The 16875-nt window shown below is 45.2% G+C and overlaps 1 protein-coding gene across 1 annotated transcript in view; it reads right to left on the reverse strand.

Annotated features, from left to right (window-relative positions):
- Positions 1 to 1414: 1414 nt before the first annotated feature.
- Positions 1415 to 16875, reverse strand: part of LOC133420537 (ankyrin-2-like) — a 115060-nt gene continuing 99599 nt past the window's right edge. Inside the window, exons 34-39 of the mRNA XM_061710230.1 lie at positions 10623 to 10715; positions 9497 to 9580; positions 8394 to 8558; positions 5897 to 6085; positions 5682 to 5773; positions 1415 to 2292 (exon numbers count right to left, since the gene is read on the reverse strand). Coding sequence (XP_061566214.1) covers positions 2073 to 2292; positions 5682 to 5773; positions 5897 to 6085; positions 8394 to 8558; positions 9497 to 9580; positions 10623 to 10715 — 843 coding nt within the window. The 3' untranslated portion in view covers positions 1415 to 2072. The remainder of the gene's footprint in view (positions 2293 to 5681; positions 5774 to 5896; positions 6086 to 8393; positions 8559 to 9496; positions 9581 to 10622; positions 10716 to 16875) is intronic.

Genomic DNA, 16875 nt, shown 5'->3' on the forward strand with positions numbered 1-16875 from the left:
TACAGCCAAGAAAACGTATAAACCCAGAAGAAGGATTGCACTAGTTTAGAACATATTCCCCAGTCCAATTGTCTCATATTAAGCAAAAATACCTGCCAATGGTGTAAAAAAAAGAAAGTTCCAGACTAGGATTCTTAGAACGGCCACGAGAAAACAAGTAAGACAAGTTTTCTCCAACAAGGCATTTTTATTTTTTTTTAGGTTATTTTTGTAGTGTACCTGGATATTGTTTAATAGAATTCTTAACATTTGTTTACAGGAAGGAATCAGGGAATATAATTTTTTTTTCCCAACATTATTGGTGTTTTGAACTGAAAAATGTATTTTCCGTTTATGACTGTGTAATTTCTGAACAATTTATTGTGTGCAATACATTAATGCACATTTCCCATCAACCCCTTTTAACTCCCATTAACAATTTCCAGATTGGAAAATTCACAGCTTAACTTCCTGATGGAAAGTTTCCAGCAATTTAGTGGACATTTCTGGAAAAAAAAAATGGTCTTCTAGAGGAAGTGAGGTCAGAATAAGATCTGAAAGAGGTCTGGAGCGGGTGTGCTCAGGGAAAGGGCTTTGTAGGACCAAATAAAAATTAAAAAAGGCGCTTTAAAGGTGGAAAACGGTTCCCATTGTGGGCCAGTTTCTACGAATTTCCAGAGTTGATGACACTGAGAACAAACCGGTCACTTCCTTCAAATGCTTTATGGAGTGAAGCTGCAGCAGTTTGAAGGTGAACACACACACATGGGGGTGGAGGAGTGTGGGGGGGGGGGGCGCTCTTCATTACTACTTTTTTTCCTCAATAAACACACGGTATTTACACACACGGAGGCGGCGGCTCTGAGATTATCCGATGGATACTGTGGCCGGGACCCGCCATTGCTGAAAATAAAAGTAACGCTGCAAACAGAAACAAACGCCGCTGTAAATTAAAGAAATGCTGCAAATAAAAAGAAACGCTGCTGCAAATAAAAGAAACGCTGCAAATAAAAAAAACGCTGCTGCAAATAAAAGAAACGCTGCAAATATAAAGAAACACCGCTGCAAATAAAAAAAAAAACGACACAAATAAAAAAACCACAACGGAAGTGAATTACCGGGGACTATTTTTGCTGATGCACCGGTGTTTTTTACGTGAAAGGAGAAGTCCCTGACCACCACACACAGCTTCAAATTCACATTCATCCAAATAACTATTGTTACTCACGCTTTAGATTATTCTTGGCATTATTATTAATGATAAAAGCAACAAAAACAACAACACCGGTGTCCTCTCACATAAAAACACCGGTGCATCGGCAAAAACAGTCCCTGGTAATTCACTTCCATTGTGGCTTTTATATTTGTGTCGTTTTTTATTTTATTTGCAGTGGGGTTTCTTTATATTTTCAGCATTTATTTTATTTGCAGCGGCGTTTGTTTCTGTTTGCAGCGTTACTTTTATTTTCAGCAACGGCGGGTCTCGGCCACCGTAGATGGAAATGCACAACACACTGGAAAGACACACTGGAAAAAAACTGCAGATGAATCATGAAGACAGAAGATCAGGCAGAGATCAGGCAGAGATCAGGCAGAGATCACAGCGATGCATCATGGGTAATGGTGGCCGTTCTCCAGCTGAGCCGGTTGCACATACAGCAGGTCTGGGTGGGCTTGTGTATTAAATGCTTTCACTTTTTCAAATCTTGTTTCCAGTCCACGCTTGTTTTCCCTTCATGTTGTCTATTTACAAATGTTTACAAGAGTTCTCAGAGAAGAGGCCCAATGCGTGAGGGCGAAAAGTCCAGGATGCCGTCGTGTAACCGTTTGTACCTTCATCACACCACAACAGCTGCAAGCGTAAAAAAAATCACTCAAAACAAAAAACAGGGCAACAGCGACAAGAATAAGCCATGGATGCTTTCTTTGGTCACATGATCAGAGCAAAAGGGAAAAGTGTTAACGCACAACAATCCTGCTTCAATTCCAACAAACCAAAGGAGAAAAAAACTTGAGCCGTGAAGAGTGAAGGACGGGACATTTGGATCTGAGGGAGCAAACGTCACAAAAGGCTTGGGTGTGGAAGCAGCTGCTCAGTCGATTCTCTCCTCCCCCTCCTCTTCCTCCTCCTCCTCCTCCTCCTCCTCCCGCTCCTCCTGACAGTAATGCTGCAGGAGTCGGTGCAGGTGCTGCTGCAGGGCGTCAGGTTGCAGGGCGTCCGGGGTGTCGTCCAGACGCTCCAGGTGCATGTGTTTCCCCTGGCCGTCCCTCACCACCGTCCTCTTCTGCGTCCGCGACTTACGCATCTGGCTTCTGTGGGAACAGAGACGAGAGGTTAGAGCATGTTGTTGGGATTAAAGGGACAGCTCTATGTTGGTTTAAATCATATCTATCTGACAGGTTCCAGTTTGTTCATGTACATGAGGTTTCTTCAGAACAGTCAAGGGTCTGTTATGGTGTTCCGCAGGGTTCAGTGCTAGAGCCAATCTTGTTCAGTTTATACATGCAGCCGTTGGGAAGTATAATCCAGAATCACGGCATACACTTTCATTGTTATGCTGATGATACGCAGCTCTATTTGTCTATGAAGCCGGATGAGACAGAACCGTTGGTTAAACTTCAGGCATGTCTTAGGGACATCAAGGACTCCATCCATCCATCCATCCATCCATCCATCCATCCATCCATCCATCCATCCATCCATCCATCCATCCATCCATCCATCCATCCATCCATCCATCCATCCATCCATCCATCCATCCATCCATCCATCCATCCATCCATCCATTTTCCGCCGCTTATCCGTTCCCGGGTCGCGGGGGCAGCAGCCTCAACAGAGATGCCCAGAGTTCGTTCACCCCAGACACTTCCTCCAACTCTTCCTCCAGCTCTTCCTCCATCTCTTCCTCCATCTCTTCCTCCAGCTCTTCCTCCAGCTCGTCCTACAGCTCTTCCTACAGCTCTTCCTCCAGCTCGTCCTCTAGCTCTTCCTCCAGCTCTTCCTCCATCTCTTCCTCCAGCTCTTCCTCCATCTCTTCCTCCATCTCTTCCTCCAGCTCTTCCTCCATCTCTTCCTCCATCTCTTCCTCCAGCTCTTCCTCCATCTCTTCCTCCATCTCTTCCTCCAGCTCTTCCTCCATCTCTTCCTCCAGCTCTTCCTCCAGCTCTTCCTCCAGTTCTTCCTCCAGCTCTTCCTCCAGCTCGTCCTCCAGCTCTTCCTCCAGCTCGTCCTCCAGCTCTTCCTCCAGCTCTTCCTTCAGACACTTCCTCCAGCTCTTTTTTTTTTTCTCTTCCAGCTCTCAGCAAAGGCGGACGCTTCTCTGCTCCTCTCCCTTATCTATCTGACCTGCTTTTGTCCTGTCTCGTCTTCAGAGTCTTTTCTTTTCATTCCTCCGAAACCTACAATCATGGAATTGATAAACTGGTCTCTCAGCACAATCGACCAAATTTTTGCGACGAGAAGTCAGGGGGTAAGGGAGCCCTCCTGCCCCGATGGGACATTTTTAGCTGGATACACAATGGATTCCTGGAAACATTGGAAGCCTTTGTGTCTAAAGATTATGTCTGTCGAGGACGTTGTAGACGCCTTCATAATTGGATTTATGATAGCAGGATTTCTCCTAATTGGAGCGGGGGGATTCCTTGTCTATCGACAAACGTGTAAGTCGGTGATAGCTGCTTTGGCCCTATCCGAGCTGCCTGACGTGACTGAAGGGATAAGCGCTGCGACTAACACTTTGACTTTAACGCTGGGGGAGCAAAGCAGCAAGCTCGATGCAGGCTTTTGCAGGCTAGGGGTGGTCTTCGAGCTCATTGGCAAGATGGAAAAGAACTTGGAGAAGTTGGAAGCTCGGCTTGGCGGGAATTGATCACAAATTCGTCTGTTTGAAGTCGCCATTGAGGAACCAGAGACTTAAGGCTGACGGAAAAGTACTGCTCTGCCTGTTCTTTTCAATAAAATTGTTGATTCTATAATCTGGCCTTGACACAGCGGTTTGGCTGATCGCTGTAGTCACAATCTCCCTGGTGGAATGTAAACTAGGTGACTCTGCCCCGGAATAACCCTTCCCTCTCCAGATCATCTGCAGACCTGTTTTCAGAACTGACCGAGCCGTCTGATAACACCAAGGACATTGGCTGAGGCAGCTCTGAGCGTGTTCATGGACTCACCGCTACACATACATTTGCCTTGTGAAGTTGATGTATATTTGTCATGTGCTTTCTGTGCTGAGGTGTTTTTTTGCGCTTTCTCACTGTGTATATACACAGTGTGAAGATGCCTTTTTTTCCCTCCTCCCTCCCCCCCCTCCCCCAACGTCACCCTTTCTCTGCTTTGTTCCGGTTTCGGGTTGCTGCTCGTTGTGGTCGACCGGCCGGCAGCTGAGCGGATTTACTGTCTTGTATTGCTGCTTAGTTGTCCTGAATTGCCCCTCGGGGATGAATAAAGTTTCTCTGAATCTGAATCTTCCTCCAGCTCTTTCGAGGCGTTCCCAGGCCAGCCGAGAGACATAGTCTCTCCAGCGTGTCCTGGGTCTTCCCCGGGGTCTCCTCCCGGAGGGACATGCCCGGAAGGAGGGACATGCCTGGAACACCTCCCTAGGGAGGAGGGACATGCCTGGAACACCTCCCTAGGGAGGCGTCCAGGAGGATCCGGTACAGATGCCCAAGCCACCTCAGCTGACTCCTCTCAATGTGAAGGAGCAGCGGCTTGACTCCGAGCTCCTCCCGGGTGACCAAACTCCTCACCCTATCTCTAAGGGAGCGTCCAGCCACCCTGCGGAGGAAACTCATCTCTAAGGGAGCGTCCAGCCACCCTGCGGAGGAAACTCATCTCGGCCGCTTGTATCCGCGATCTTGTCCTTTCGGTCACTACCCAAAGTTCATGACCATAGGTGAGGGTAGGTGCGTAGATTGACCGGTAAATCGAGAGCTTCTCCTTTCGACTCAGCTCCTTCTTCACCACGACGGTCCAATACACCGACCGCATATGCCCCGCCCCCTGGCCCGTTCGTATGCCCCGTTACTTGAACCTTTGCAGGAGATCGTCAAACTGGCTCCAATACCCTAAAATGTGTGAAAAACACTCATTTGAACTGGATTTATCCTTCTTAGAGGAGGAGTCGTGCCTGACTATGAAGTCAAACTTTCAGAAAAAAATGATGTGAGTCAGAAAGTCATAGATGTGATTTCATGCCAGTAGTTCTCAAATCAAGCTACAAAAATTTCAGCCCGCATCTTTGGTCAGTATCTATTCTACGGAAGAGTATTAGGGCCATGCAGGAGAAAAAATATTTGAGAGGGGAAGATTTTTTTTTTTTTATTGTGCACTTCAAGAAAAAAGTCAAAATGTCGAGAATAATGTTGAAATACAATTTCTTTTTTCTCAACATTTCAACTTTATTCACAAAATTTTGACTTTTTTCTCGACATTTCGACTTTTTTCTCGAAGTGCATAATGAAATATCTAAAATATTATTTTTATTTTTCTCCTGCCTGGCCCTAATACTCTTCCTTATTATTCAGCTAGAACAGCAACATTGTGTTATTTTCTTGTTTATTTATCGCTTAATCAGTAAGATATAAGCTTTAATCACTGTAATCATAGTTTCAGCAGAAATAGAAGCTCAGGAAAGTGACATGACACCACGGTAAACTCAAGCTCATGCTACTGGTCATCTCTGCACACTCCCATGCAGTCCAACCTTTTCACCACAGAGCCGTCGTCCTGAACAACGTCCGTCTCTACTATGTGAGGCAGCAGCACCTTCCCCAGGCCGCCAGCATAACCCAACGCCTGCAGGGAAGGACGACGGTCAGACGGAAGAATAAAGGACCAACGAGCGCTAGGAAGGATCAATCGGCAGCAGCTAGCCGCCACTTCATGACACATTTCATTTTTAGTTTTGGTGACACTGACCTTCTCAAAGTCGTCCCGGGCTGAAGGGAGATCTGCGGCCAGCGAGGGGTCTCCTCTCTGCTTCTCCGTCCTCTCGCCCCGCACCACCGTCGTCTTCACCACCTTGCTGACCTTCCGGCCCTGAACGGGCTCTGCTTCAAACTCCGACGCCGTGGCGGCGCTGAGAGCCGGAGGCTCGGAGAAGGTGAGCTGCAGGGAGAACCAGACGTGACTAGGGATGTCCCGATACCATTTTATTTTTATTCACATACTAGTACGAGTACGAGTATTTTAATTTGTGTACTTGCCGATACCGAGTACCGATATGATACTTCTACCACAAAAATAACTAGGCTAAAAATGCAATGAAAAACAGGTTTTGTTTGCAACAGATACATTTAATAAACATAAATAAAACTATTTCAGACAAAAAAAGAATCTTTCTGTGTAAATAAAAAGTCTGTCTTCACATTTAAGAAAATATCAAACATCTAGCACGGGGGTCAGCAACCCGCGGCTCTTTAGCGCCGCCCTGGTGGCTCCTGGAGCTTTAAAAAAAATATTTGACCTTTTTTTCCTTTTTTTTCTTTTCTTTTTCCTTTTTTTCTCTTTTTTTTTCTTCTTGTCTTTTTTCCTTTTTCTTCTCTTTTTTCTTTTTTTTCTTTTTCCTTTTTTTCCTGTTTTTTTCTTCCTTTTTCCTTTCCTTTTTAATCTCGACATTTCAACTTTTTTCTCGACATTTCGACTTTTTTCTTGACATTTCGACTTTTTTCTCGACATTTCGACTTTCTTCTCGAAGTGCATAATGAAAAAAAAAAAATCTCCCCCCAGTTATAACTAATATAGAAACATGCAGCATGTATTGCCTTCATTCTAAGGTTTATACAAGATTTTTCATTTTTTTGCGGCTCCAGACATATTTGTTTTTTGTGTTTTTGGTCCAATATGGCTCTAAAACATTTTGGGTTGCCGACCCCGATCTAGCATGTCAATGAAACATCATATCACAGCTCGAGTGCGTGGAGAAGACGGTGAAATCCTCAGTCTTCTCCAGCTTCAGTGGCTGCTCATCCAGCTATATAACGGGTTAGAGCCTCCGTTATTTTAACTTGTGTCTTGCCTGATTGTCTGTTGCTTTTGCAGAACCTGAGCTAATGTTGCTGTTGTGTTCTTGCAGTAACATTAGTAAACTCTGTATACTCAGCTTTATGATGCGTCTTGAGATGTTTTATCAAGTTTCTGGTATTAAACAACGTATTCTCCTTCCCTCCTCTTGACACCTTAGCAGCACGTAGCTTCAGTCTGCCTTGCTTTGTAGAGGAATTAGTGTTTATATATATATATAATCATTTGGTTGGAATCTAACAAAAGGAAACTTTTCTCTCCAGAATGATCTGTATAAGAACTTTAAACTGAAATAAGACAATGTATGTGTGTGTGTGTGTGTGTGTGTGTGTGTGTGTGTGTGTGTGTGTGTGTGTGTGTGTGTGTGTGTGTGTGTGTGTGTGTGTGTGTGTGTGTGTGTGTGTGTGTGTGTGTGTGTGGGCAGATGTCAACAGATGGGAACAGGAAAAGTCATATGTATGCGCTAAAATTGTACACATATACCAGTGAGGTCATAGATATGGGGCCTGTTTGGGTTTGAATTGAGGGCAGAACCTGTCTGATGGAGCTTAAATGAGACAGATTGCGCATAACGGAGAAAGACTGGTAAAGTTGAGGGGCGGCCCCTGCTTTTTGAACCGTATAAAAGAGGTTAAGTTTTCAGAGTCGGTCACCGGGAAGCCGGCTCTCCTGTGTTTGGTACTGATTGTAATTCTTACAATAAAGACCTTCGCAGTATTTGAACGGAACACCAGCCGAAACCTGACTCCAGTGTTTTTCTTCAAGTCCATGGATGAAGGTGTTAGTACTTATAGGAAAAACTTAGTTTATGTGGGGGTCCCAAAAGGATTCTCTACAGCTTCTCTCGTCGTCCCTTATTTTGAAATATGTCCACACTGCTGACGTCCCGCTGCATTAATCTTGCCTGAAACGGCGCTGCCAGTCTCGCCAGTCTCACTCATGTATCACTCTCTTCTCACTCATGTGTCACTCTCTTTTCATCACCACTGACTGCAGCACAACATCTCCCCCTAGAGTCACTAACCAGTAACTACAACAACAATTAAGTGGTATCGGTGCGTGGTATCAGAGAATCTTTGCGAGTACAAGTATATGAGAGCAGTATTGGTATCGGGGCATCCCTAGAAGTGACTTCCTCTAATGTGTAACACGTCTACGGCTGCTAATCTGGTGAAAGGTTTCTGTTCCTCAGATTTATTTCCAGGTCAGGGATTACGTAGATTAGTGATAATCATAATTAGTTAAAAAACACCATACTGTGATTTCAATATCATGAGAATATTAGACATAGCGTTGTAAACTTCCAACTTTCACCTCCTTACTGAAACTGCTTCCTTTTTTAACTATTATTTTCTGCAGCGGTCCAGCTTTCCCTGACTTGGCGAACCCTCACCTCTTTCTGATCTCCCTGGCTGTGGATGACGGTTCTCTTCACCACTCTGGAGACGGCGTCCCCCTCCTCTATCTGCAGGGTCTCCTGGCGGGACCCCTCCATCGTCACCTCCTGCGTTTCAAGTCCATCCGGAGACACGTACTTACGAATCACCTTCCGAGTGATCTGGATGGAGAAAAATAAAAGCCATTCAATTCAATTCAATTTTATTTATATAGCGTCTAATACAACAAAAGTTGTCTCTAGACGCTTTCCAGAAACCAAGAACATGATCCCTGAGCAATTATTACATAAACAATGGCAGGTAAAAACTCCCCTAGTGGGAGAAAAACCTTAAGCCAAACAGTGGCAAGAAAAACTCCCCTTTAGGAGGAAGAAACCTGGACCAGGACCTGGATCATAAGGAGAAACCTGGACCAGGACCTGGATCATAAGGGGGGGCCCTCCTGCCGAGGGCCAGACTGGGGGGTCGGGGACGTCAGCAGCACACAGCAGGCAGGTGGAAGCAGCAGCGGGATGACCGGGGGTGGGGACCGCAGGCAGGTGGAAGCAGCAGCGGGATGACCGGGGGTGGGGACAGCAGGCAGGTGGAAGCAGCAGCGGGATGACCGGGGGTGGGGGCCGCAGGCGGGTGGAAGCAGCAGCGGGATGACCGGGGGTGGGGATCGCAGGCAGGTGGAAGCAGCAACAGGATGATCGGGTGTGGGGACCGCAGGCAGGTGGAAGCAGCAGCGGGATGACCGGGGGTGGGGATCGCAGGCAGGTGGAAGCAGCAACAGGATGATCGGGGGTGGGGATCGCAGGCAGGTGGAAGTAGCAACGGGATGACCAGGGGTGGGGACAGCAGGCCAGCACGCAACTCCCGAAGCTCCGGCCCAATCAGCAAGCCCCAGGTTAGGTTCAGGGTCGGGGAAAGGTTGAGAAGGGGCAGGGCCAGGGAGAGGAGTCTTGACGGACAAATCTCTCCCCCGCCTGACCGGGCCGTTACCCTGCCCCTCTCACTCCCACGATGCAGGTTCCGGTGTTGTGCATTCAGAGATGCTCTTCGCCACCGGCAGAGGATGCTGCAACATGTACAAAACCCTCTCTTCTCATACCCTCACCTTCTTCACCACCATGTTGCCATGCTCATCTGTGTACTTCTCCTCGGTCACCGACTGTGGTGGGATGTCCGGCAGCTCGTCCGCCTGTAGAAACACAAGGACGTGATGTCAGGTCACGGCAGGATGCTCCTGAGGACAACCATCAGGTTACGTTGAGTAGGTCCTGATTAATGAAGACTCTCAGTTAAATTTACAATACAAAGAAAAAGTTGTGTACCTGGCAGTATTAACGGCCGCTAAAAAATGCTTGCTCTTCAATGGAAACCACCACACGATCTACTAACATGTCACTGGTTTAATCTGTTTATGGACATTTTACATATGGAACTTTCAGTGGCAAGAATTCATGGTGTGGGACCCAGGACATTAAAAATATGGACACATGCCACTGAAAAACTGAAAGATCGCTACAGGGTGGGTGGGGGACGGGTGATTTAAGGGTGCTATACAATTGCATCCATAGTTGTTCTATTTAATTGTATGCATCAACAAAATAATAAAAGAAAAGTTGATCACAAAAAAGGTTACGTTGTGTAGGTGATTCAGAGAGTCAGAGAGGTTCATCATCCAGCGTTACTCAGCCATGATCAGCATCACAGGATCTTAAATCTGCTTCAAAACTAGCGCCTCTTTATTAACTTGTTCCCGCACTTGTAAAAGTCGCCCAAAACACCTATCCAAGTTATACCCAAAGTAAATTGAAAGCTGTTCTTGAACCGTTTGAAGTAGATGGATGGTTCTGGTCTCTTTTGAAAGGTAACACTATGAAGTTTTTCCCCCAACTGTCAGAATCACTGTAACTGCTACTATAATTCAGTAATCTCAGTTTGAACACACTGAAATAGAAGGTTTTTATTTCAGCCGGAAATTTGTTTTGTAATCAGATGTCTGCAGATGAGAGAATTTGTGACTTATTGGTTTTAAAACACACTGAGACACAGCCTGAAGCCTTATCTAGTGCAAGTTCAAATTTGATAACAATACCACAAAAAATGAGTATTTTACACATGTTTTTGTAAGACTATGTCTTACAAAGAGTTTTAGAGTTCTCCGTGCGGCAACCAGTTAAAGCAAAAAGCCATCCCAGACGAATCCACGTCTCCACGGCTGCATGGTGCTTGTTTACCTGAATGATCACTCTCCGTCGGACCACCCTGGTGGTCAGCACCTCTTCCTCTGAGCTATCAGAGGACAGCACCCCCAGCTCCTCTGCTATCTCCTGGGAGACAGCACACAACCAGCACGGGTCAATACACCCGCTCTGCACACCGTTACACCAGCACGGGTCAGTACACCCGCTCTGCACACCGTTACACCAGCACGGGTCAGTACACCCACTCTGCACACCGTTACACCAGCACGGGTCAGTACACCCACTCTGCACACCTTTACACCAGCATGGGTCAATACACCCGCTCTGCACACCGTTACACCAGCACGGGTCAATACACCCACTCTGCACACCGTTACACCAGCACGGGTCAATACACCCACTCTGCACACGCCTTACACCAGCACTCTTGTGCACGCAGCCGGCGCTCCGTCTCTTCACTCCATTTTTATGTTTGTTTGCCACAAATTCAATTCAATTTTATTTATATAGCGTCTATTACAACAGAAGTTGTCTCTAGGATCTTTCCAGAGACCCAGAACATGACGTACAAAGATGTATCCACCACAGATGCATGGAAAGAAAACCAAAGAGGAATGAAATAAAACTAGATGGCGGCACATAAAAGTGACGGGAGATGAAGAGAAGGAAAAATGAAGCAAAACTCAAACGGACGTGCAGGAATTGGGACCAGCGAGTGAAATGTGAGAAACTAGTTCGGAAGAGTTCAGATTTAATTATATATATTTACTTTTTTAATGTGACCAGCATCACAATTATAAGAGACCACACAGTTGAGGGTTATTATTAAGCTTTTTGTCACTCCTCACGATGAAGATGAAAATGTCATATAACACATATATTGTTATGTACGGAAGAGTATTTGGGCCAGGCAGGGGAAAAATAAAAATAATATTTTAGAGGAAGAATTCTTTTTCATTATGCACTTCGAGAAAAAAGTCTAAATGTCGAGAAAAAAGTTAAAATTTCGTGAATAAAGATGAAACGTTGAGAAAAAAGGCGAGATTTCGACTTTATTCTTGAAATTGTATTTCAACATTATTCTCGACATTTCAACTTTTTTCTCCACATTTCGACTTTTTTCTCAAAGTGCACAATAAAAAAAGATCTTCCTCCTTTCAAATATTTTTTCTCCTGCTTTGCCCTAATACTCTTCCGTAGTTATGACTTAATGTAACAACACATCAAACGATTAGCCCAACAGACATAAATGAGACAACTTCTGCGCATGAGGACCAAAGGCCTTTTATAATCCTGGTGCAGTGCTGGATAAATTAAGACTTTAGAAATGTGTCAGTATGTTTAAGTTTGCTGTTAATGTGGGGCTCCTTGTGCAGCATCAAAAGCCAAGTTTCCACCGAGCGATACGGAATGGTTGAACAACAGAAGTGGCCGAGAGGAAGTTGCCACTGGTGGTTAGCAGAGACGAGGACTAAAGGCTGAGTTATGGTTCTGCGTCAAAACGACGCCGTGCCTACGCCACGTCACTGACGCCGTCACTGACGTGCACCTCCCAAAAATTGTAACTACACGTCGAGGCGACCCAGACCAAACGCAGACGAGAGGGCTGTGATTGGTTCGTTTGGTAGCAACGCATTTCCGGTTTGAAGCAGTCGTGAACTTTCAGCGCTCTTTTCTTTGTGTATGTGTGATTTTTTTTTGTTTTTTTGCACAATAGTTGTCCTTATCTCTTTGATTCACAGTGACCGGAAAAAGTCGGATAAACCATTCAGGAAAAGCTTGCGGTCACGGGGGGTACTGCACCGCGGCGGAATGGAATGACGGAGAAGTCTGAAGGGTTCACTACGGCGTCACGGTGACGGAGTAGGCACGGAGTCGATTTGACGCAGAACCATAATTCAGGCTTTAGACGCGGACTGACTAGCATGAGCGACTTCTGGCAATGGATGGCGAGCGAGGGGTCCAGGTGGCGGCGGGCGCCGTCTGTGTACGTCAGGAGGACGGGTTAACCCTAACCCTAACCCTAACCCAGTAGAGGGCTGCATTGGGATTGGGGCCCGCCGGGTCCCTCTGAGTCAATGTGTGTGTCCTTTAAAGTAAAATGTACTCTCTTATTAATGAGAATGGCTACCCCTCTTTGTCTGGAGTTGTAACAGGCCGAAAACACATGCGGAAACTGTGCCGTGGCCAGTGTATCTGCTGAAGCTTTAACTAAATGCGTTTCCTTTAATAAGACAATGTCTGCCTGCAGAGTTTTCATCTGATTAAAGAGTTTTAGTCTCTTCTCTCTATTTCCAGCTCCGTTTACATTCCAGGATAGAAACTTTAATTTGTCTATAATCACATCGTTGGAAGTAATATTATATGTAAATGGTTATGTTGTTGTACTGTATGAGTTTGTGTAAATTACTAATGATAAATTGTTGCATATGTGCGTGCCATGTTATTCTATGTGTGTGGCATGTGTATTCATACCAATCTACCAAACAGAAAGTGCAGCAGAATGGGACATAGAGGAAAAAAAGGAAAATTTAAGAAAGGAATGGGAAAAGGGGGTGAGGTGGGGGGGAGGGAAATAATTCTAATCATAATTAAAAAAAAAAGGAACGATCACCAGTGTGTGCTGTGACTTACTGAGACGAACAGTGCAATGATTATTAATAAATTAATATGAGCCGAAAGTGTTTATGAAGCTATATCTGATCTAACCACCAAGTGTTTATGGAGCTATAACCTCAATCACATAACTGATGCGTGTGCGAAAGTTGAAATAGCTTGTGGATGATGACAATGATGCATCTAACTTTCGGTCAGGTGACCTATGAACTGTCAATTATCCATCAAGCTCCATAATGATCATGTAACATTAAATCAGATTTGTCTGGACATTTCTCTTGCGGGACGGTAGAAGCCACTAAATCAATGCATCTCTATTAATGTGCGGGCATGAATTCTCAGAGTTTTGCGGATGCGGGCGGGAGTGGATATAAACACTGCGGGAGTGGAACACACAGGTTACGAGTGGTAATGGTCAGAAATTCGGCGGGAGCGGGATGAAGAAAACAGTCCCGCGCCGGGCTCTACGCCACAGTCAGGCACAGATGACCAACTGGTGAGTGTTTGAGTTTGTTGCGGTATTCTGAAGTTACCATACACTCAAACAGGAAACAATGGTTAATGGGTTTAACCCTTCAGGTTGTCACCTGCTGATGATTTTGTCATGTCAACAAATTGCCAAATAAAATAATTCCTGCTATGAACCAGAGAAATGACTTTAGGTGTTTTTTGCTAATAATCCCTCTAATATTTAGAGAAGGTACTGTAGCTGTCAACTTCCAACAGTCTTCACCCACACAAATGCAGAGACGGGTACACATAGCAGTAGTTCACGGCTTCAGAAAAGGTGATGTCTTGCTGACGACATAGGGTTGCAAACTTCCAACTTTCAACTACTTCCTTCCTTCCTTCCTTCCTTCCTTCCTTCCTTCCTTCCTTCCTTCCTTCCTTCCTTCCTTCCTTCCTTCCTTCCTTCCTTCCTTCCTTCCTTCCTTCCTTCCTTCCTTCCTTCCTTCCTTCCTTCTTTTTTCCCTTCCTTCCTTCTTTCCTCCTGCTCTCTCCTTCCTTCTCCCTTCCATCCTTCCTCCCTTCCTTCCTTCTTTCCTCCTGCTCTCTCCTTCCTTCTCCCTTCCTTCCTTCCTTCCTTCCTTCCTTCCTTCCTTCCTTCCTTCCTTCCTTCCTTCCTTCCTTCCTTCCTTCCTTCCTTCCTTCCTTCCTTCCTTCCTTCCTTCCCTCCTTCCTTCCTTCCTTCCTTCCTTCCTTCCTTCCTTCCTTCCTTCCTTCCTTCCTTCCTCCCTTCTTCCCTTCCTCTTTTCTCCCTCCCTCCCTCACCATGCCGACCTGAACGCGGACGTGCTGCTCGGTGGAAACGCAGTTAAAGGGAATGTCAGACGGTGGTGGGAATGTCAACATGCAGATTTCAGAGAGTGAAAACAAGTGTGAAAAATAGTTTTCAGAGTGCCTTAAAAGCAGTTCGTTAACATCACCAATGCTTGAGAACCGAGGAATGGAAACTACGTTGCAACACAAAAGGAATTTTCCAGCACTGCATTGTACTCTTCCCTGTTTGTAAAGTTTAGATTGCTCATGCACACAAAAGCACTCGTCAGCCTTGGTCGCCCGTAGGTCCCACCGGGGGCGGAAACGCCATGGCCATAGACTTTAGAACCACAGCAATCAGCGTGAAAGCAGGCAAGTCACCAGCCAGTGCAGCACTGAGCTCATGCTCAACCTCTTACCCTTCCCAGGAAGTCGTCATCGTCATAAAACCCTGCCTGATCTCTAGAGGGAAGCTCCTCGCACACGGGCCGCCCAACCTCGGCGGGATGCTCCCGTGAAGTTTCTGAATCATAAGAGAATTCACCGAGACTTTCACTGCCGGAGGAGAAGCGCTTGCAGTCCTCTACTACGAGGAAAGGGTGAGCGGTGTACTGAGGGCTTCCCTTCAGGGAGCCGATGTCAGGAGTCCTGCTCGGTATCGGTGAAGGGGGTTCATAGATATGATAGCCGAGCTCGCATTCTTGATTCCCGTCGTCCGGTTCAGAAAAGTCTTGCCTGCAGTCAAAGAACTCAACGTCCGACTCTGAGTGTTGTGGAGACTCGGGGCTCGTCCGGGGTTCTTTTAGAGGGGTGTTTGGTTCTTGTAATTCTAATTCTGAGATTGTTCCTTCAAATTCTGATAACACTTTCTCAAAGTCTGGAGAAAAGTCAAGGTCTTCGGCGGTTTGAGACTGTGTTTTGCTGGCGTCCAGGGTCACAGCCTGAACTGACCTGGAGTCGCTGGAGACTTGAGACACTGGACTAAAATCATTCAAGGACATCTGGCTGCATTCATGTCCTGAAAATATTGCCTCATGATCTGGTGGTAACAAAAACTGATGAGAAATGGGTGAAAGAAGCTGACTGGACCGAGGTTGGGAGGACCCCTGAGATGGGTCAGTCTTCTCAATAGTGTGCAGAACTGCAGTGACAGTTCGGTGTGTTGTGTACAAGCTCTGGTCAGGTAGTTGAATGGGAACTTGCAGCAGTGGCTTCTCATCACTGACCAGCACACTTATCCTACCGGCATCATCTCTTTGAAACTCAGTTTCCCCTGGAGGAGCCTGTAAGTGAAATGATTCTATTACCAATCACATTCGCTCCAGATCAGAAGGATAATTGGTAGGGGTGTAACGATACACTAATCTCACGATACGGTACGATACACGGTATTGAGGTCACGATAACGATACGATATTATAGCAGTATTTTTTTAACAACCTTGAATGAGGAACATATGACTGGAAAAAATGGTCTTTTATTTGAAAGACACAAAATACAAAACAATACTGTACGTTTGCCCTATTGTTACAGTTTGTAATGTTTTATAACTGTTTAAGTTTAAAGAGAAAGCCAGGCCAAACATTTTCTACAAACTGAACTAAAAGTAAATGTCAGGTTTGCATTATGCATCTTCAGTTTCATACAAGTACAAATATTTAGCCACAAACTGAATAGTTTCTCTCATGTATGATTTGACTTTTTTCTTTTCCAGAAATTTAACAACTAAAATTAAATAAATAAATAAAAGTAAATAAATACATACAATTTTACATCATAAAAAAGATTGATTCATGCTCACCTTATAAGTGTAAGAGGAGATTTATTTTGTTAAGAAGGTTATTTTGGTAATTCAGGGTTCATTATTTTACAAATATATTCTTTATATTGTGATGTAAATCAGGGACTATAATGACACTAGTCAGTTTATCTGTAGTGATTAGTCTGTTTTAGATTGGGCGGAGTGATACGCCACAGTACGGCACTAGGTGCTGTGTTGATGTTCTAAAATCCTACACTGTTGAGGGACATTAAAGTACACTGGAACTCAGCAGAAGTTGTCCCCGTGTTTATCCTACTCACGACCCCAAAAAGGTTTAATTTAATAAGGTAAGGCTTAACTCTACACCAGCCTTACACAAGTAAAAGTTCAGAGCTCAAAACCCTGCAAGAGTCCCGTGATCGGGACCAAAACGGTACTAGTTTCTTCTGAGGAGGAAGATTTTGGTCCACGGGTCGAGGCGTGGGCGAATACGCGTTACTAGTCAACACAATATATAATATTAATAACCCAATATCGCGCTACAGTTTGTCACTTCCACGACACGTATTGTGACGTTTTTGTATCGCAGAATTTCGTGGCACGATATATTGTTACACCCCTAATAATTGATATTTACATCTGAAATTA

The sequence above is a fragment of the Cololabis saira genome, chromosome 20, assembly GCF_033807715.1.
Source record: "Cololabis saira isolate AMF1-May2022 chromosome 20, fColSai1.1, whole genome shotgun sequence".
Taxonomy (NCBI): Eukaryota; Metazoa; Chordata; class Actinopteri; order Beloniformes; family Belonidae; genus Cololabis; species Cololabis saira.